At 33.5% G+C, this 15,497-nt stretch overlaps 1 protein-coding gene across 1 annotated transcript; it reads right to left on the minus strand.

The window, feature by feature from the left end:
* Positions 1–12,334: 12,334 nt before the first annotated feature.
* Positions 12,335–14,974, minus strand: LOC143045308 (uncharacterized). The gene is made up of 2 exons (XM_076217741.1): positions 14,812–14,974; positions 12,335–14,315 (listed from the first exon to the last, which is right to left on the minus strand). The coding sequence occupies exons 1-2, from the start codon at positions 14,824–14,826 to the stop codon at positions 12,363–12,365; spliced, it is 1,968 nt and encodes a 655-aa protein (XP_076073856.1). The 5' UTR covers positions 14,827–14,974; the 3' UTR covers positions 12,335–12,362.
* Between the last annotated feature and the right edge of the window lie 523 nt (positions 14,975–15,497).

A 15,497-nucleotide genomic window follows, 5' to 3' on the forward strand; every position in this document is an offset into this window, starting at 1 on the left:
ATTTACTTTGACCTTAAGGTATATATTAAAATGTGCGCACCCAATTGACAATTTTGTATTTGATAAGATAATTCCAATAGTTATAATTTTTAAAAGTATCTTTAAAATAATTTTGTTGTTTTTATGCCTACGCATGATGTTTTCACACAAAAAGAAGAAAACTGCATAAAACTTAAAGATAAAGATGTTTTCTTTGCTTTCATAGAATTGGTGCATCTTGTCATAGATTGTATATGTATTAAAGGTGGGTTTTTTCATAGTATGTGTATATGTATTTAAGGTTAAGATATCAACTAGGTTATTTGTAATAGTGTCGTAACTCCAATCCCATCCCCTTTCCTCGAATGTGATCTACCGAATTAGGCTATTTACATTGTACCAGCTTTGTAATAGCATGAGCAACACGAGGGGTGCCACAAGTGGAGCATGATCTAGTAACCTTTCCGGAGCACCTGGGGTTATCCACAGGTTTTTAGGGAGTTCGTGTTGCTCATTCTTTAGTTTTGAATGTTGTATCTTCTGTACTTTTCTTTTTCTGTTTGTCTTATTTTTTTCTTTTTTCGCCATTTTCTTTTTATGCATTTGTTTGGATGTCCCTCTGATTTCTTTCACCCCTCTTTTATGACGCAATTGTAAGGTAATAGCATCAAACACTTATTTAATGCATTTATATTTCTTAATTTGATGCATGTCAAAATAGAATCATTACTTTTAGAGTGTGGATAACAGTAATACTCTTTTTGACTATAAAACTGAATCATTTAGCCTTAACGTTTTTGTCATCGGCTATCAATAACAATAATTTACGCACTCTCAGTCTGTCAGAGGCCTTCCCGTGGTGATTTGAAACTCACTTGTTACATATTTAAATACTTAAAATAAAACTCTTTTCTCAAAACTTAAAATGATTTTTTTTTAAATATTCTTTATATCAGTTCACACAACAGTTTTTATTTGAGAGAATAAAAAAATTTGCATAGCTAATTTCATTAAATAATCGAAAAATTCATTTTCATCTTTGACTTTTCATTGAAAATTCATTGGGGTTGATTCGTGAAATATTTTAATAGGAAAAAATGTTCTCATCATTTAAGCGTAACCTTTAATATAATCAATACGTAGGATTTGTTTGTGGAAAGAGTTCCGGACGATGAAGTTTTTTTTTAAAATTGGCTATGTTTCACATGAATCATCGTTTTAATCATTCAGTCATGCAGAGAACTCATATTATTAGTTTTCCTTGGATATTCCATTTCAACACAACTCAACTGCTTCTATGTATGTATATATCTGTTTGTATATCTAATGAATTAAAAATAAATTATGTTTGTAAACTTTTTTTGTAAAGAGGGAACTGTTAAGTGAGTGTGTGATCCTTTTCTTGTCTCTCTGGTCGTGTCATAACATAGATTGTAGTATTTGTCGATATATCATTCTTGCATCTCACGAATTAAGGACTTTTACTTACAAAACGTATTATCCTTTAACGAATTTTATGGTTGAACAATGAATTTAGTCCATTTTATTTTCGTTTTCTTTGTGTCCCATTGACATCTAACCGGATACCCTTTTCTTTATATTTAGAAATAAATATCAGATGACATCAATAAAAAATCCATGACACAAAATAACTGAGTTAAACTAAAGGCAGAAGAAAGAAATTTTCCTTAATGATAAATATATTATATGCACATTGTCATTGCGATCTTTAAAAAAAAGTCGATACTTTCCATTTCTAAGTAGCAACTTTCCAGCAGCATCTGCATACAGGGTATATATATCTCCAAATTGATACGATATTCCCGTGCTTGAATTTCCTATCATGATTGTCTTGATAGAGGGTTGCTGCTCACAAGGAAGCTATTAAACCAAGAGTTCCAAATGGTGAAGTCGAAATCATCCCTTCATAAATTTTACGGACGCCATCACGAGTTGGTTGACTGTTATGCAATAACCGTTTCTCCAATGATATCGAATATGTTCCTTACGACGTAACTACAATCCCCTTCCCTTTCATTATTGTGACCTACCGAATAAGACTATTTACCGGATTTGTCATAATATGAGCAACACGACGGGTGCCACATGTTGGGCAAGATCTGCTTACCCTTCTGGAGCACCTGAGATCACCCCTAGTTTTTTGTGGGGTTCGTGTTACTTATTCTTTAATTTTCTAGGTTGTGTTATATGAACTATTGTTTGTCTGTTCGTCTTTTTCATTTTTAGCCATGGCGTTGTCAGTTTATTTGCAATTTATTAGTTTGATTACCCTCTGGTATCTTTCGTCACTCTCTTTTTTAAAATGCCAATGATAAGTACGACGTCATAAATTGGGTTTACACACCAACGTTCAACTAAAAAGTAAAATCATTAAAATACTTAACTCCGAAGAAAATTCACCTAGAGGCTCTTAAGAGCCTGTGTCGCCCACTTTGGTATATATGCATATCAAACAAAGAGAGGTCAACTGACCATTTTTGTCATGTTCACATATTTGTAGATCTTACTTTGCTGAACATTATTGCAGTTTACAGTGTATCTTTATTTATAAAAGAATTCAAGATAATAACCAAAAACGGCAAAATTTCCTTAAAAATTACCAATTGGGGGGGGGGGGGGGGGGGCAGCAACACAACAACCAGTTGTCAAATTCATCTGAAAATTTCAGGGCAGATAGATATATTCACTTGATAAACAATTTAACACCTTGTCAGATTTGCTCTAAATGCTTTGGTTTCAAAGTTATAAGCCAAAATCTACAGTTTATTTATAGCAATGGTAGCCATCTTGGTTGGTTGGCCGGGTCACCGGACACATTTTTTAAACTAGATACCCTAATAATGATTGTGACTAAGTTTGACCCAGTAGTTTCAGAGGAGAAGATTTTTGTAAAAGATAACAAAAATTTACGAAAAATTGGTAAAAAATGACTATAAAAGGAAATAACTACTTCAGGGGTCAACTGACCATTTTGGTCATGTTGACTTATTTGTAGACCTTATTTTGCTGAACATTATTGCTGTTTACAGTTTATCTCTATCTATAATAATATTCAAGGTAATAACCAAAAACAGCAAAATTTCCTTAAAATTCCCAATTCAGGGGCAGCAACCCAACAACCGGTTGTCCGATTCATTTGAAAAACTCAGGGCAGATAGATTTTCACTTGATAAACAATTTTACTTCATTTGCTCTAAATGCTTTGGTTTCAGAGTTATAAGCCAAAATCTACATTTTACCCCTTTGTTCTATTTTTAGCCATGGCGGCCATCTTGGTTGGTTGGCAGGGTCATGCCACATATGTTTTTAAACTAGATACCCCAATGATGATTGTGGCCAAGGTTGCTTTAATTTGGCCCAGTAGTTTCAGAGGAAAAGATTTTTGTAAAAGTTAACGACGACGGACGACGGATGACGACGACGCCGGACGCCGGACGCAAAGTGATGGGAAAGGCTCACTCAACCCTTCGGGCAAGGTGAGCTAAAAAGGAAAGCCATCGACAAAATGCAAAATCAAAAGCTCAAACACATCAAACAAATGGATAACAGCTGTCATATTCCTGACAGGCATTTTCTTATGTAGAAAATTGTGTATTAAACCGGGTTTTATAGCTAACGAAATCTCTCACTTGTTTGACAGTCGAATAAAATTCCATGATATATGTCAAGACAAATATACATAATAGGTGAAAATCTCAACAAATAGGGGTACATCAGTCTACTTTGTGTAATTATCTTAATCACTTAATCCTATTCCAATTTCATCTATTCAATGGAAAACTTGAGCCCGTGGACCCGACGAATAACAACCAGATAACTAACTAAACCTTGTGTGTTGATTTAAATATTGAACACTTAAACTTTCTTGTATTCTTCTCTTGCACCTGCATGCACTTTACTCTTTTATTCTATTTAAATCACAACTAGAAGGCCCCCGACAGACTGAGACAGCGTAAACTCACTGTTATCCATAGCCGATGACAAACAAGTTAAAGGTAAATGATTCAGTATTATTACAAAACATAAGTATTGTCGTTTTCTTTGCTTTTATGAAACTGATTCTATATGCAACATTGAAAAAGTTCTCCAAAATTTTATATTCTTAAAACCAAGCCGTATACATTTTTCCATTTACTTTCATATTTATTAATAGATTAATTGGGTTTTTTTCATTTTTTTATATGATCATTGGAAAAAATTAGTCCTATATTATTCGTAAATAATTAAAACTACTTTTTGAGTTCACTTTGGGGACTTTCCTTTTTGAATTTTCCTTGGAGTTCAGTTTTTTTGTGATTTTACTTTTTAATATGTCTCTGTATAATCATCAATACAGTTGCATGAACTAAAGAAGTATGTCCCATTATTCAATCACTGAACACTATACGCCGGGTCAATTGAAAAACTAAGACTAAACAATTAAAACAATAATTCTGTGGAACTCATATTGGAAAGGTAAAAAAGACATGAGCATATTTATATACCGACAAACGTTAACAGACACATACAAAGATATTTTTTAACTTGATAATAGATCATAGTATTGCTTATTATAGTTATGTTAAGTTCTAACATAAGTAAACTCACTTTTGTTTCCACAAATGTTTCCTGTACTTCCAACAGCAGTACAATCGCAAGACTTAATAAGGCAACTTCCACCATTCAAGCATTCACCACTACCTGACAAATCTATCAAAAATGACTGAACATTTGAAATGAATCTTTTAAAATGTATTCGCATTTTATGAAAAATATAAACATAGTAATACTATTTTAAACCAACTTCATTAGACCCATACACAAACATTTTAATTAACTTGATAATATTTCACCATATTGTCGGTTGGGGAAAAAATATTCTGTTTTCCTCTGCAGCGTTAAGATTTAGTTGCAATTTTACTATGTTAATGTATTTTAAGACAATAATCCGGGAATGAATCACAAAAGAAAAACGTTTTTTTTTTATTGAACATATTACCTTTTCCATTTTTGTAACTCAACATACGCGTATAGAATTAATTTAAGCTTATGTATTTACACGCCATTATAAGCAAGTAACCAGAACAAATATTTTAACACAAAGATGTTTGAATGTTGAAAAATATGGTCTGAAGAAATGAAGGTACAATTTCCTGTCTGAAACTTAAAGTGTATAATATTTTCGTGGTTTCACTTTGAGCATTACATTGATAATCACCTAGCTGTAAAACCAGGTTTAACCTATCATTTGTTTCGAAAAAATCCTGTACCAAGTCAGGAATATGGCAGTTGTTTCTTGATAACAGCGCTTCATTTTTCAGTTTGTAACGGACTAATCGTGTTGAATTTGCCTTGGAGTTCGGTATTTACTTATCCTTTATGGTACTTGATTGTTGGAAAATTCCAATAGTTTGTGGTTTCTGTATGATAGATTTAACAGAACCAGATTTTTTGCAAATCAAGTCTTTGAAATGTTTTGAACCACTATACAGAAATATTTTTTAACAGCTTGCACTATAAAACACTACACGATAGATCTATCGAAATAGAAACAGAACAACTCCAAATGTATTGCATAACTTCTATTTGAAAGGTAAAACGATATGATAATATTTATATACTAACAAATCATATCAATACAGACACATACACAGAAATGTTACTATTCAAATTATTTAACACGAAGTCACCATGTTAATTATGGCACCCTCAACGGAGTTGGGGTGACGTATTGTTATTCATCGATTCTTTTTATGGCACCCTCAACGGAGTTGGGGTGACATCTTGTTATTGTTCGTTTCTTTTTTTCTTTTTATTATTATTATTATGGCACCCTCAACGGAGTTGGGGTGACATATTGTTATTGTTCGTTTCTTTTTTTCTTATTATTATGGCACCCTCAACGGAGTTGGGGTGACGTATTGTTATTCTACGTTTCTTTTTTTTTTCTTATTATTTTTCTTCCACCGATTTTGTCCAGCTTATTTCTCGGAATCCAATGGACCAATGTTGGTTAAACTCTACTATAATGAGGACCATCATGATAAGTTGTGCAGTGGACTTTGGCATGTGCATGATGGCTACCGTTACCATGGAAACTAAAAAAATGTAAAAAAATCCAGTTTTTTGTTTTCTCGAACTGTTTGGATAGACTTGAACTTAGAATCATTATATTTTAATACAATATAGGTGCCCACTATATACAGGTGTTGGATGATTTTGGTACTCATTGGAACTACTATGTTGCCATGGAAACTGCACCAAAAATTTCAAAAATATCAAAATGCTCAAAACTTTATGAAACTTCACAGTAACGATGAGCAACATTGGAAGATGTGGAATTTGGCGTTGGAATTTCCAAAATATCTATTTTTACCATGGAAACAATGCAAAAAGGTCAAAACTTTGAATTTTCACAGAACATTCCAGAACATCAATGTTAAATTTATTCTAGAGACATCAAATGGTATATGATGGTATATATAATTATGGAGGGAATAAATTGCAGCGGGGGTTTGACTTTGGAATATTCAAAATGGCCGCCGTTACCATGGGAACAGCAAAATTATGAAAAACTTCAAAATGCTTTAAATTTAATGAAACTTATAACAAATTTTGCCTAGCTAATGTAGACTTAAATTTTGAGTTTCGAATTTTCAAAATGGCCGCCGTTGCCATGGAAACAGCAAACATTTTCTAAATGGCTGCCGCTGGCCTGGCAATGGGGAAAGGGTGCCATCCGCTATTGCTTGCAATGGCAAATTTAGTTATGGCACCCTCAACGGAGTTGGGGTGACGTATTGTTATTCTACGTTTCTTTTTTTTTATGGCACCCTCAACGGAGTTGGGGTGACATATTGTTATTGTTCGATTCTTTTTTTCTGCTTATTATTATTATATTTATTCTTCCACACTTTTTTGTCCATTCTATTTCTCAGAATTGACTTGAACAATATTGATGGAACTATACCATAATGTTGACCACCACATTCTATACTGCAGTGGGGTATGGCATCATCAAGATGGCTGCCGTTACCATGGAATCGAAACAAATGTGAAAAAATCCTGTTTTTTGTTTTGGTGAACTGTTTTGATATGCTTAAACTCAGAAACATTATATTTTGATACAATGTAGGTGCCGGCCATATACAGGTGTTGGATGATTTTGGCACTCATTGGAACTACTATGTTGCCATGGAAACTACACCAAAAATTTCAAAAATATCAAAATGCTCCAAACTTCATTAAACTTCACAGTAACGATGAGCAACATTGGAAGATGTGGAATTTGGCGTTGGAATTTCCAAAATATCTGTTGTTACCATGGAAACAATGCAAAAAGGTCAAAACTTTGAATTTTCACAGAACATTCCAGAACATCAATGTTAAATTTATTCTAGAGACATTAAATGCTATATGATTATGGAGGGCAAAAATTGCAGCGGGGGTTTGACTTTGGAATATTCAAAATGGCCGCCGTTACCATGGGAACAGCAAAATTATGAAAAACTTTAAAATGCTTTAAATTTAATGAAACTTATAACAAATTTTGCCTAGCTAATGTAGACTTAACTTTTGAGTTTCGAATTTTCAAAATGGCCGCCGTTGCCATGGAAACAGCAAAAATTTTCTAAATGGCTGCCGCTGGCCAGGCAATTGGGAAAGGGTGCCATCCGCTATTGCTTGCAATGGCAAATCTAGTTTATTATTATTATTATGGCACCCTCAACGGAGTTGGGGTGACATATTGTTATTCTACGTTTCTTTTTTTTATGTCACCCTGACGGAGGTCGGGTGACATATTGTTATTGCTCGATTCTTTTTTTTATTTATAATTATTATTCCACACTTTTTTGTCCAGACTATTTCTCGGAATTGCATGGACCAATGCTGATGAAACTTTACCATAATGTTAACCCCCATGTGCAGATGTGCAATCGGGGGTTGGCATTTCCAAGCTTCATAATGTTAAAGTACATTAAACCGAAGAAAAATTTAAATAACGAGTGTTCTGTAATCGAAACTTTTAAGCTGTCATACATCTACATGCATACACATAATACCATCACAAAACAATATATAGATTAATCATTTAGCAATCACTAATATTATCACAGAAGATAAAACACAAGATAACAAGAATGATAATATTTAAAAGAACATAATTTAGATATTGTTCTTAATGATTAAATTCATCATAAATTACCCTCAATGCAAAATAATCGTTATTCCTACATTTGCAGGAACAGGCTAATGTTATGTGTCATTTAAAAATATTAATAGCAGATGCGCCCCATTGTCCTTTAACAGAATAACAACCTGAATTATAAAATAAGAAATAAATATGCAAGTATAATTTAATTTTGAATGTAACGCGTCTTTTGATTGGCTGACGTCGTTTTGTTTATTAGTTTATAAACATAATTTTGTCATGTACACAAACAGAAAAAATATTACAGTCATTCCTGTAATAACAAGTAAGAGTAAGTATTTACATAGATATCTTGAAATTTACATAATAAAAAGTATATATTGAGAAATTATTCTTTTTGTGCAAATAAAACTGTCACAATTTCTCTGTACCATATTTTATCATTGCGCATAAATATAATGCCAGATGTATGTGAATAGTAGACATATAGGATACTTCTTACACTTGGTTCGGTTGTATCAGCAGTCCCCTATTTCACTAGTGACACATTGTACACCTGCTGAAATCATAATGTTGATGAGTCATACCTTATGATTACAACCCAATCTTCTGAAAATCATAAACAGTCGAAACAGCTTATTTTTTTCAAGCCGACATATTCCTGATATTCTGATTCTTTGTTTTACAGTGGTTAAGATAATAACACAATGATGACTGCTGTACACCTATGTGTGGCATTTTTATCTATTATGTCTGTTTGTTTTGTTCCCACATCGTTTTCCATATAATAAAATGTGATGCGACTGGCATATAAGTGAGAGGTGTAGCTAGCTATAAAACCAGGTTTTGTCCACTACTTCTTACATTAGAAAATACCTGTACCAATGAGGAATATGACAGTTGTTATCCATTGGTTTGATGTGTTTGAGCTTTTTATTTTGCCATTATTAAGGACTTTCTGTTTGAATTTTCTGTGAGTTCAGTATTTTTGTGGTTTTACCTTTTCTTGTAAAATAAAAAGACAAATGTTGCATTGGTTGAGCGTTCACACAACATTCTTTATGTCTAGTTTAAAATGCTTCATCAGCAAGCTTTTACAGTTAATCAGATTAACATTTTGTGTAAAATGTGTTAACCAGATTAAAGAAAGGAATTCTGAATACATCCTGGAAATGAGTGTTTCTGTCGTAAGAGCATAGTTATTGTTTGCAACAGACAATCAATTATTCTCCATGCAAACGATTGCACTTTCCAAACATAATAAATTATTTTATTTAGTATTGATAATTTTCTAAACTAAAAGCAAAACAACAAAAGTGTAAAAAGTATAAATTAGGAAAGGAGGACGGAATATCAATTGCAATTAATAGATATGCATCTGTGACTTAGGTGATTAAATTAAGTTGAATTAGGATAAAGGTCAGCCTATTTCGAATAGATATTCAAAAAAAAAAGTTAACATTTTACAAGAGTTATCCTAAAACGTATGATTGGATAATCAAGGATATATAGTCATCGTATCATGTGCATTTCTAAATTGTAAAAGCAAGGTAACATAAAGATAAGTACTAAGAAAGAAAAACGTAACACAAATTGACTCCAAATGTACATATTCAGTGAGTTAACGTTCTCTGTATATTGGCAAACATAGTAAAAGGAATATTATATATTCTTTTGCAAAAGCTGCTATTTGTAATAGGTATCATTGGAAAAACTGACGTAGATGCTGCGAATACAGGCATATATATTCCAAACATTGATAGCACAGTTATTTTTGTGATAAAGGATGTCATCTTATTTTGATTGTTGATTAACGATTTATAAATGATAAATGAAAAAATAAACATTATGAATTCTCTGCTTTAAAAGTTTGACTACTGATACTAGACGGACTGCTTCAAACCTTGATCTTTTCCTCAATATTGACACAGATGGACGACTTCACACGAAAATCTATGATCAACGAGACGATTTCAACTTCCCAATTATCAATTTCCCAGCAGTAACATACACTCTGCCCCTTCGTATGGTGATGACATATATGTCGCAATTAATAATTTATTCTCGTGCATGTTCATACTATACGGACTTCATATACAGAAGTGTGTCCTAACGCAGAAACTGCTCCAACAAAATTATGAGGAGGACAGATTAAAAATGCCACTCCGAAAATTTTACGGACACCATCACGAATTGGTTGATCCATACGATGTATCTTTGTCCAAACTAACTATGGACATTTTTACCACGTGTTAGATTGTGGTCTATCATTACGTCGTCTGACCTTTTTATTACCGAACGTGACTTATTCCCAAATGTGACTGTTTTGCTTAGTGTGAATTTGTATTGCTATAGGTTGCATTTCTGTAAATATTGACAATACAATTTCCAATAGGAACTCCTTTTACGGCTAAAACTCTAAAACCAATTTCCCTATAAAGTTTTGAAAAAAATCGTATCCTAGAATTGAAAGTTCATAAGCACAACAATTTTTTTCAAAGGTCAAAATATACAATGTAGGGCTGTGCAGCATATTTCAACATTAATAAACTCTGAACATTTCAGAGTTTAAACTAACACTAATTTTCCTAACTACCCCTAACTCGATTGAAGGATCACCACAAATTTCATTGTAAACAATATGCACCAGTATATTTACTGGTAACATTCCCAAGTTATGTCTCTATGAGATGGAACACAGAGATGATATCTGGGAACCAGTGTGTAAACAAAATTATTTTCTATGAATATTCTAGATCTACCCAAAAGAGCAGTGGTTAAAGAAACAGCTGTATTTACAAAGTGCAACCTAGACAAACATTTATTCAAATAGAAAACTCTCTAAAATCTGTTTTTCTCACATTTATGCTCATTTATCAGAATTATAGCCATAAAGAAATCACGGTGTATACTCTAAGTGTTGTTTACTGAACATTTAATACCCTCTCCCCTGCTTACCCTATCTGCATATTTTCTGTTAAAAAAATGCCTAGAACCTTATTAAAACTGTTCTGATAATATATTAACATATCAGAATACTATAAATGTAATGTTAAGCAGTCAATCATTACAGCATCCAAAATTATATAAAGTATTCAATCCTGCCTCTGTCTCCAGTCCACATCTTACTGTATGCCAGTTTGTCAATTAAAGTTCACATTTTCTACCTCAAATGGTCAATTTAGAATTCTTGTCACAACAGTATCATCTGTAACCATATATCTGACACAATTTACCTAATAAATATACTAGAATTGTTCAAACAAAGCCAAATTTGCAATAGGTGTATGTATGCAGATACCAGTCCGAGATATACATTCACTTAAAATGTTATAGATGACTGCTAACATCCGATTTTTGCATTTCTTCCAAGCACAGTTATTGTTTTCTATATCAAGAACTTAAAAATCATTAAAATCATTGCATTTACAAGTTAAATTATTTGTTTTATGACCCACAGGGTAGGCAATTTTCAAATGATTTTTGCCCCTAGGGCCTCAAATTTCCTAAATTATTCTGCTGCTTCTAGCAATTTGGAATATTTAGTACATATTCAGGATAGAACACACTATTGTAATTTTTTTGAGATATTTTTGTATCTCTTGCTTGTATTTTTATGCCATGACAAAAACCCAGATTTTGGTGTTATGGCTTACTTTTGGGTTATCGACAGGACACAAACACCTCATCAATAATATTCAGGAAGAATCAAGGAATTTCAAGGACTGCGAAGAGTATATATAAGCACTTCTTAACAATTTTACTTACATATATTATGAATTAATTTTATATTCAGGACTTTAAGTAAACTATGCATACTGTAAACAGTGAATGTATCCTCCACTCCCCAAAGTTCGTCCACCTAACGAATATCGCGGTGCATTTTCAGATACGTTTCCCGTATATTCCCGATAATTTGCAGTAATAAAGATTCAATAAAATTCTAATCTTTGGCATGAAAAAGAATCAACAGAAGACCGTAGTATAACGGAAATGCAAAAGTGAACACTTACTTGAAATCAATGCCTGTTCTACTTTCGCCCCTCAAGGTCGTCCACCGGATGTACAACCTTGTAACGTCACACAGGTTAGGCCAAACACATTGCATTTTCGCATTTTTTGTTCAAAGTTAATGTAAAAGGGTAAGTATTGAAAAAAATCAACAAAAATTAAATAATTAACAATAAAATTTTCAACAAGTAATTATAACAAGAAAATTTGGCAAAATTGTCTATTCCATGTCCTTGCAATGCATGCAGTAAAACTTGGTATTTCTCCTCACAGCCCTCAATTCTGTACAATATTTCAGATGTGTCCAGTGCTTGCACCTATAATTGTCACACTGCACCCATTTGGTAAGTTCAACACCAACCCCAAGTCTAATTTGTTTTGGGGTAAACTGTTTACACACACAGCATAATTCGACTTCTGGAATGTCTTCATCGTCTGTATCGCTGAAGTCCATGGAATCATCAAGGTATATGTGACTAGGTCCTGGTTTTGGAGACTTGTGACTAGGTCCTGGTTTATTAGTTATGTTGCTAGGTCCAAGTTTAGTGTGGCTATGTCCTGATGTAAGTGATGAAGCAGAAGTGGACGTATTCTTTTTATTTTGTTTTCCAGTTTTCTTACAACTCTGGTTGCTTGGTTTATTTTTTCCTTGGTTTTCAACGTGCTGTTTAACCTTTTCTGCTACCTCACTTTCAGTTATTGGCATACCAGACACAATCTTTCCAAGTGTTTTTCTTTCTTTCTTGTCATTTTCGGACTTCATTTTTTTTAGTTTGTTTATTCGTTCCGCAAAGAAGTGTGGTACATCAGTATCATGGTCTTGCATATCTTCAACAACATCAGTCACAGTCACAGCACTTTCAACAGCTTCTGTTACTTCTCTATTCATATCAACTTCGACTAATTCGACTTCTTGCATTTGGATCTCATCTGTTTTTGGTTCATCTGTAGTTTCTTTACATTCCTCATTTCTTGTAAATACCTCTGATGGTTTCAGTTGATCTTGGTTGATGACAGTCTTATCCAAGGGGTATATTCCAGTCTTTCTAAATGCCGACTGAAGGTTTTCTGGGCACAGTGCTTTCTGGTATGCTTTGCAGGCTAGTTCACATATATTATATTTGGTTATTACTGAGGAGTTTTTACGTATGGTTTTGTGACATTCATTATCGTAAATACGCTGCAACGGCCCATAACATCCAACATCCAAAGGTTGTAAAATATGTGAGGTATGAGCTGGTAAGACGTGAATGATGATGTGATGTTCCTGTGCCCATTCAATTATATCAACTGCTACATGTGATTTATGTCCGTCGAGGAGAAGAAGTACGTTGTCATTGTTTCTACCAGGGATGTATTTAAGAAAATGATCTGTTAAATATTGTCTGAATATGTTGGTATTGGACCATCCTGAGTCTGATACTGCACCAACAGCACCAGGTGTTGCACCTTTCATCAATTCATTATTCAATCTTTTCCCTTCAAAAACAAAATATGGAGGAACAGCAAATCCTGAGGCACTGCCACATCCAAGTATGGTGGTAGTACTAGACCTTCCAGATGTTACTGATGATGTGGTACATTCAATTCCAGATACAACATTAGGTGGTTTGTGATTCAGTGTTATACCCTTCTCATCAACATTAAATATGAGATGTGGTTTATCTTGAAGATTGTATTTTAGGACGACTTCCGTTAAGCTTGCAAAGTATTTTTCAACATTAGCAACAGAACCACATTTTGCACGAAGAATCTCCAAACTTCTAGGTTTCACCACTCTAAGTTCTGGCCATCTTTTTATGAAACCCTCAAACCATCTCAAGGTAAATTCTTCACTCCTTGGTTTTATTTTGATTGTGTGGGCAAAATCAGTAGCTAGATCTGTAACTTCTTGTCTAGTGTACCCATATCCATATGAAGCCATGGACTTTACATGTTCCACAATGCGTGCCTCCTCTTCAAGCGAAAAGACAGGTGCCCTTCCAGTGGTGACACAATCTGGACTTATTTTGCCAGTGATTCTATCACGTAGAGTTTGCCTTGGGACATTAAATTGAAGAGCTGCTTTTCTTTGTGACATTTCATTATTCTTTACTGATATGTATGCATTTGTCAAAGCCGTGGGACTGTACAACCTGTACTTTTTATCATGTCTGAGGAAGGTAGGTTTAGCCTGAAATGTAATGAGATGTCTTTTGTTTATTGCTGTATTTTTTGTTTTAACATTGTGTATGTGTGTATATCTATTTATTTGTATGTAAAGTGTAAAGTCTCAGCTAGATTTTGAGCCCTCTATTGTAAATATTGATCTGGAAATAACAAAGCCTTAGCTTTTTTAGCAACCGTGATGCTGTGGGAAAAATCACATTGGCAGTAGAAGCCATTTTATAGCGATAATTCATCATTTTTCCCGAATTTTTCATAATCTGTGCAAAAAATTCATTAAAATTTCCATATTTGTAAGATACGATTTTTACGTATGCTTGGCCTGACATACTTTTATAGGTCATCAGTCATGATCACTGGAATGTAAACAAATCGGCAACTCAGTTTAGAAGGGATTTCCCCTGTGTTTTACTATTAAAAAATCCATTTAAAGAAAGATAGAAAAGGGAATTAGTAAAAATGGCGGTTTTGACAAAGATTTTTTTATTTTTATGATAATTTACCTGTTTCAATCTCATGTTTTGGTTTCACTTTTCCACGTTGTTCTTTACTATATATAGAACGCTGATCAGCTGGTAAGTGACGTCACGGGTCTTCCGCATGCGCGATAAATGAAAACAATGATGGTGGACGAACTTGCGGGTGGGACGAACTTGGGGGGTTGAAGGATATACTGATTCATAATACCTAAGGCCCAGGCCACCGTTTCACAAAGCCTTCTTACTTTACGATCATCGTATCAGTTTACGATCGGTTTACGTGTGGTTCTACGTTCCCGTTACGTGTGTTTCACAAAGGCATCGTAAAGAACTACTAAGTTGATCGCAAGTTACGTCGTGTGTATCATCGTAAGTGTATCGTAAACCGAGAAGAGTGCTTTCTTTCACGTCCGCATTTTTATCGAGTATGGCATGCCAAATAAACATTTTTAAAAATAATTATTATGGATGGCGAATTATGGCGATATTTTTATATCAACATTAATACAACTAAAGAATTTCAGTCCGTTTTCAATATAAATTCAAGATATATGACGCTTATAGTCATAGGACAAAAGTGAGATCCCACTCAAAAAGTGTCCTATTATTTCAACTAAAATCGGTATTTTTCAAAAAAATATTACCAAGTAAGTCTATGAGTGATTTTTATAAAATAGATACCATAAGATGCAGAAATGTCTGAAGTTTAA

This window comes from Mytilus galloprovincialis, chromosome 9, assembly GCF_965363235.1.
Source record: "Mytilus galloprovincialis chromosome 9, xbMytGall1.hap1.1, whole genome shotgun sequence".
Lineage (NCBI taxonomy): Eukaryota > Metazoa > Mollusca > Bivalvia > Mytilida > Mytilidae > Mytilus > Mytilus galloprovincialis.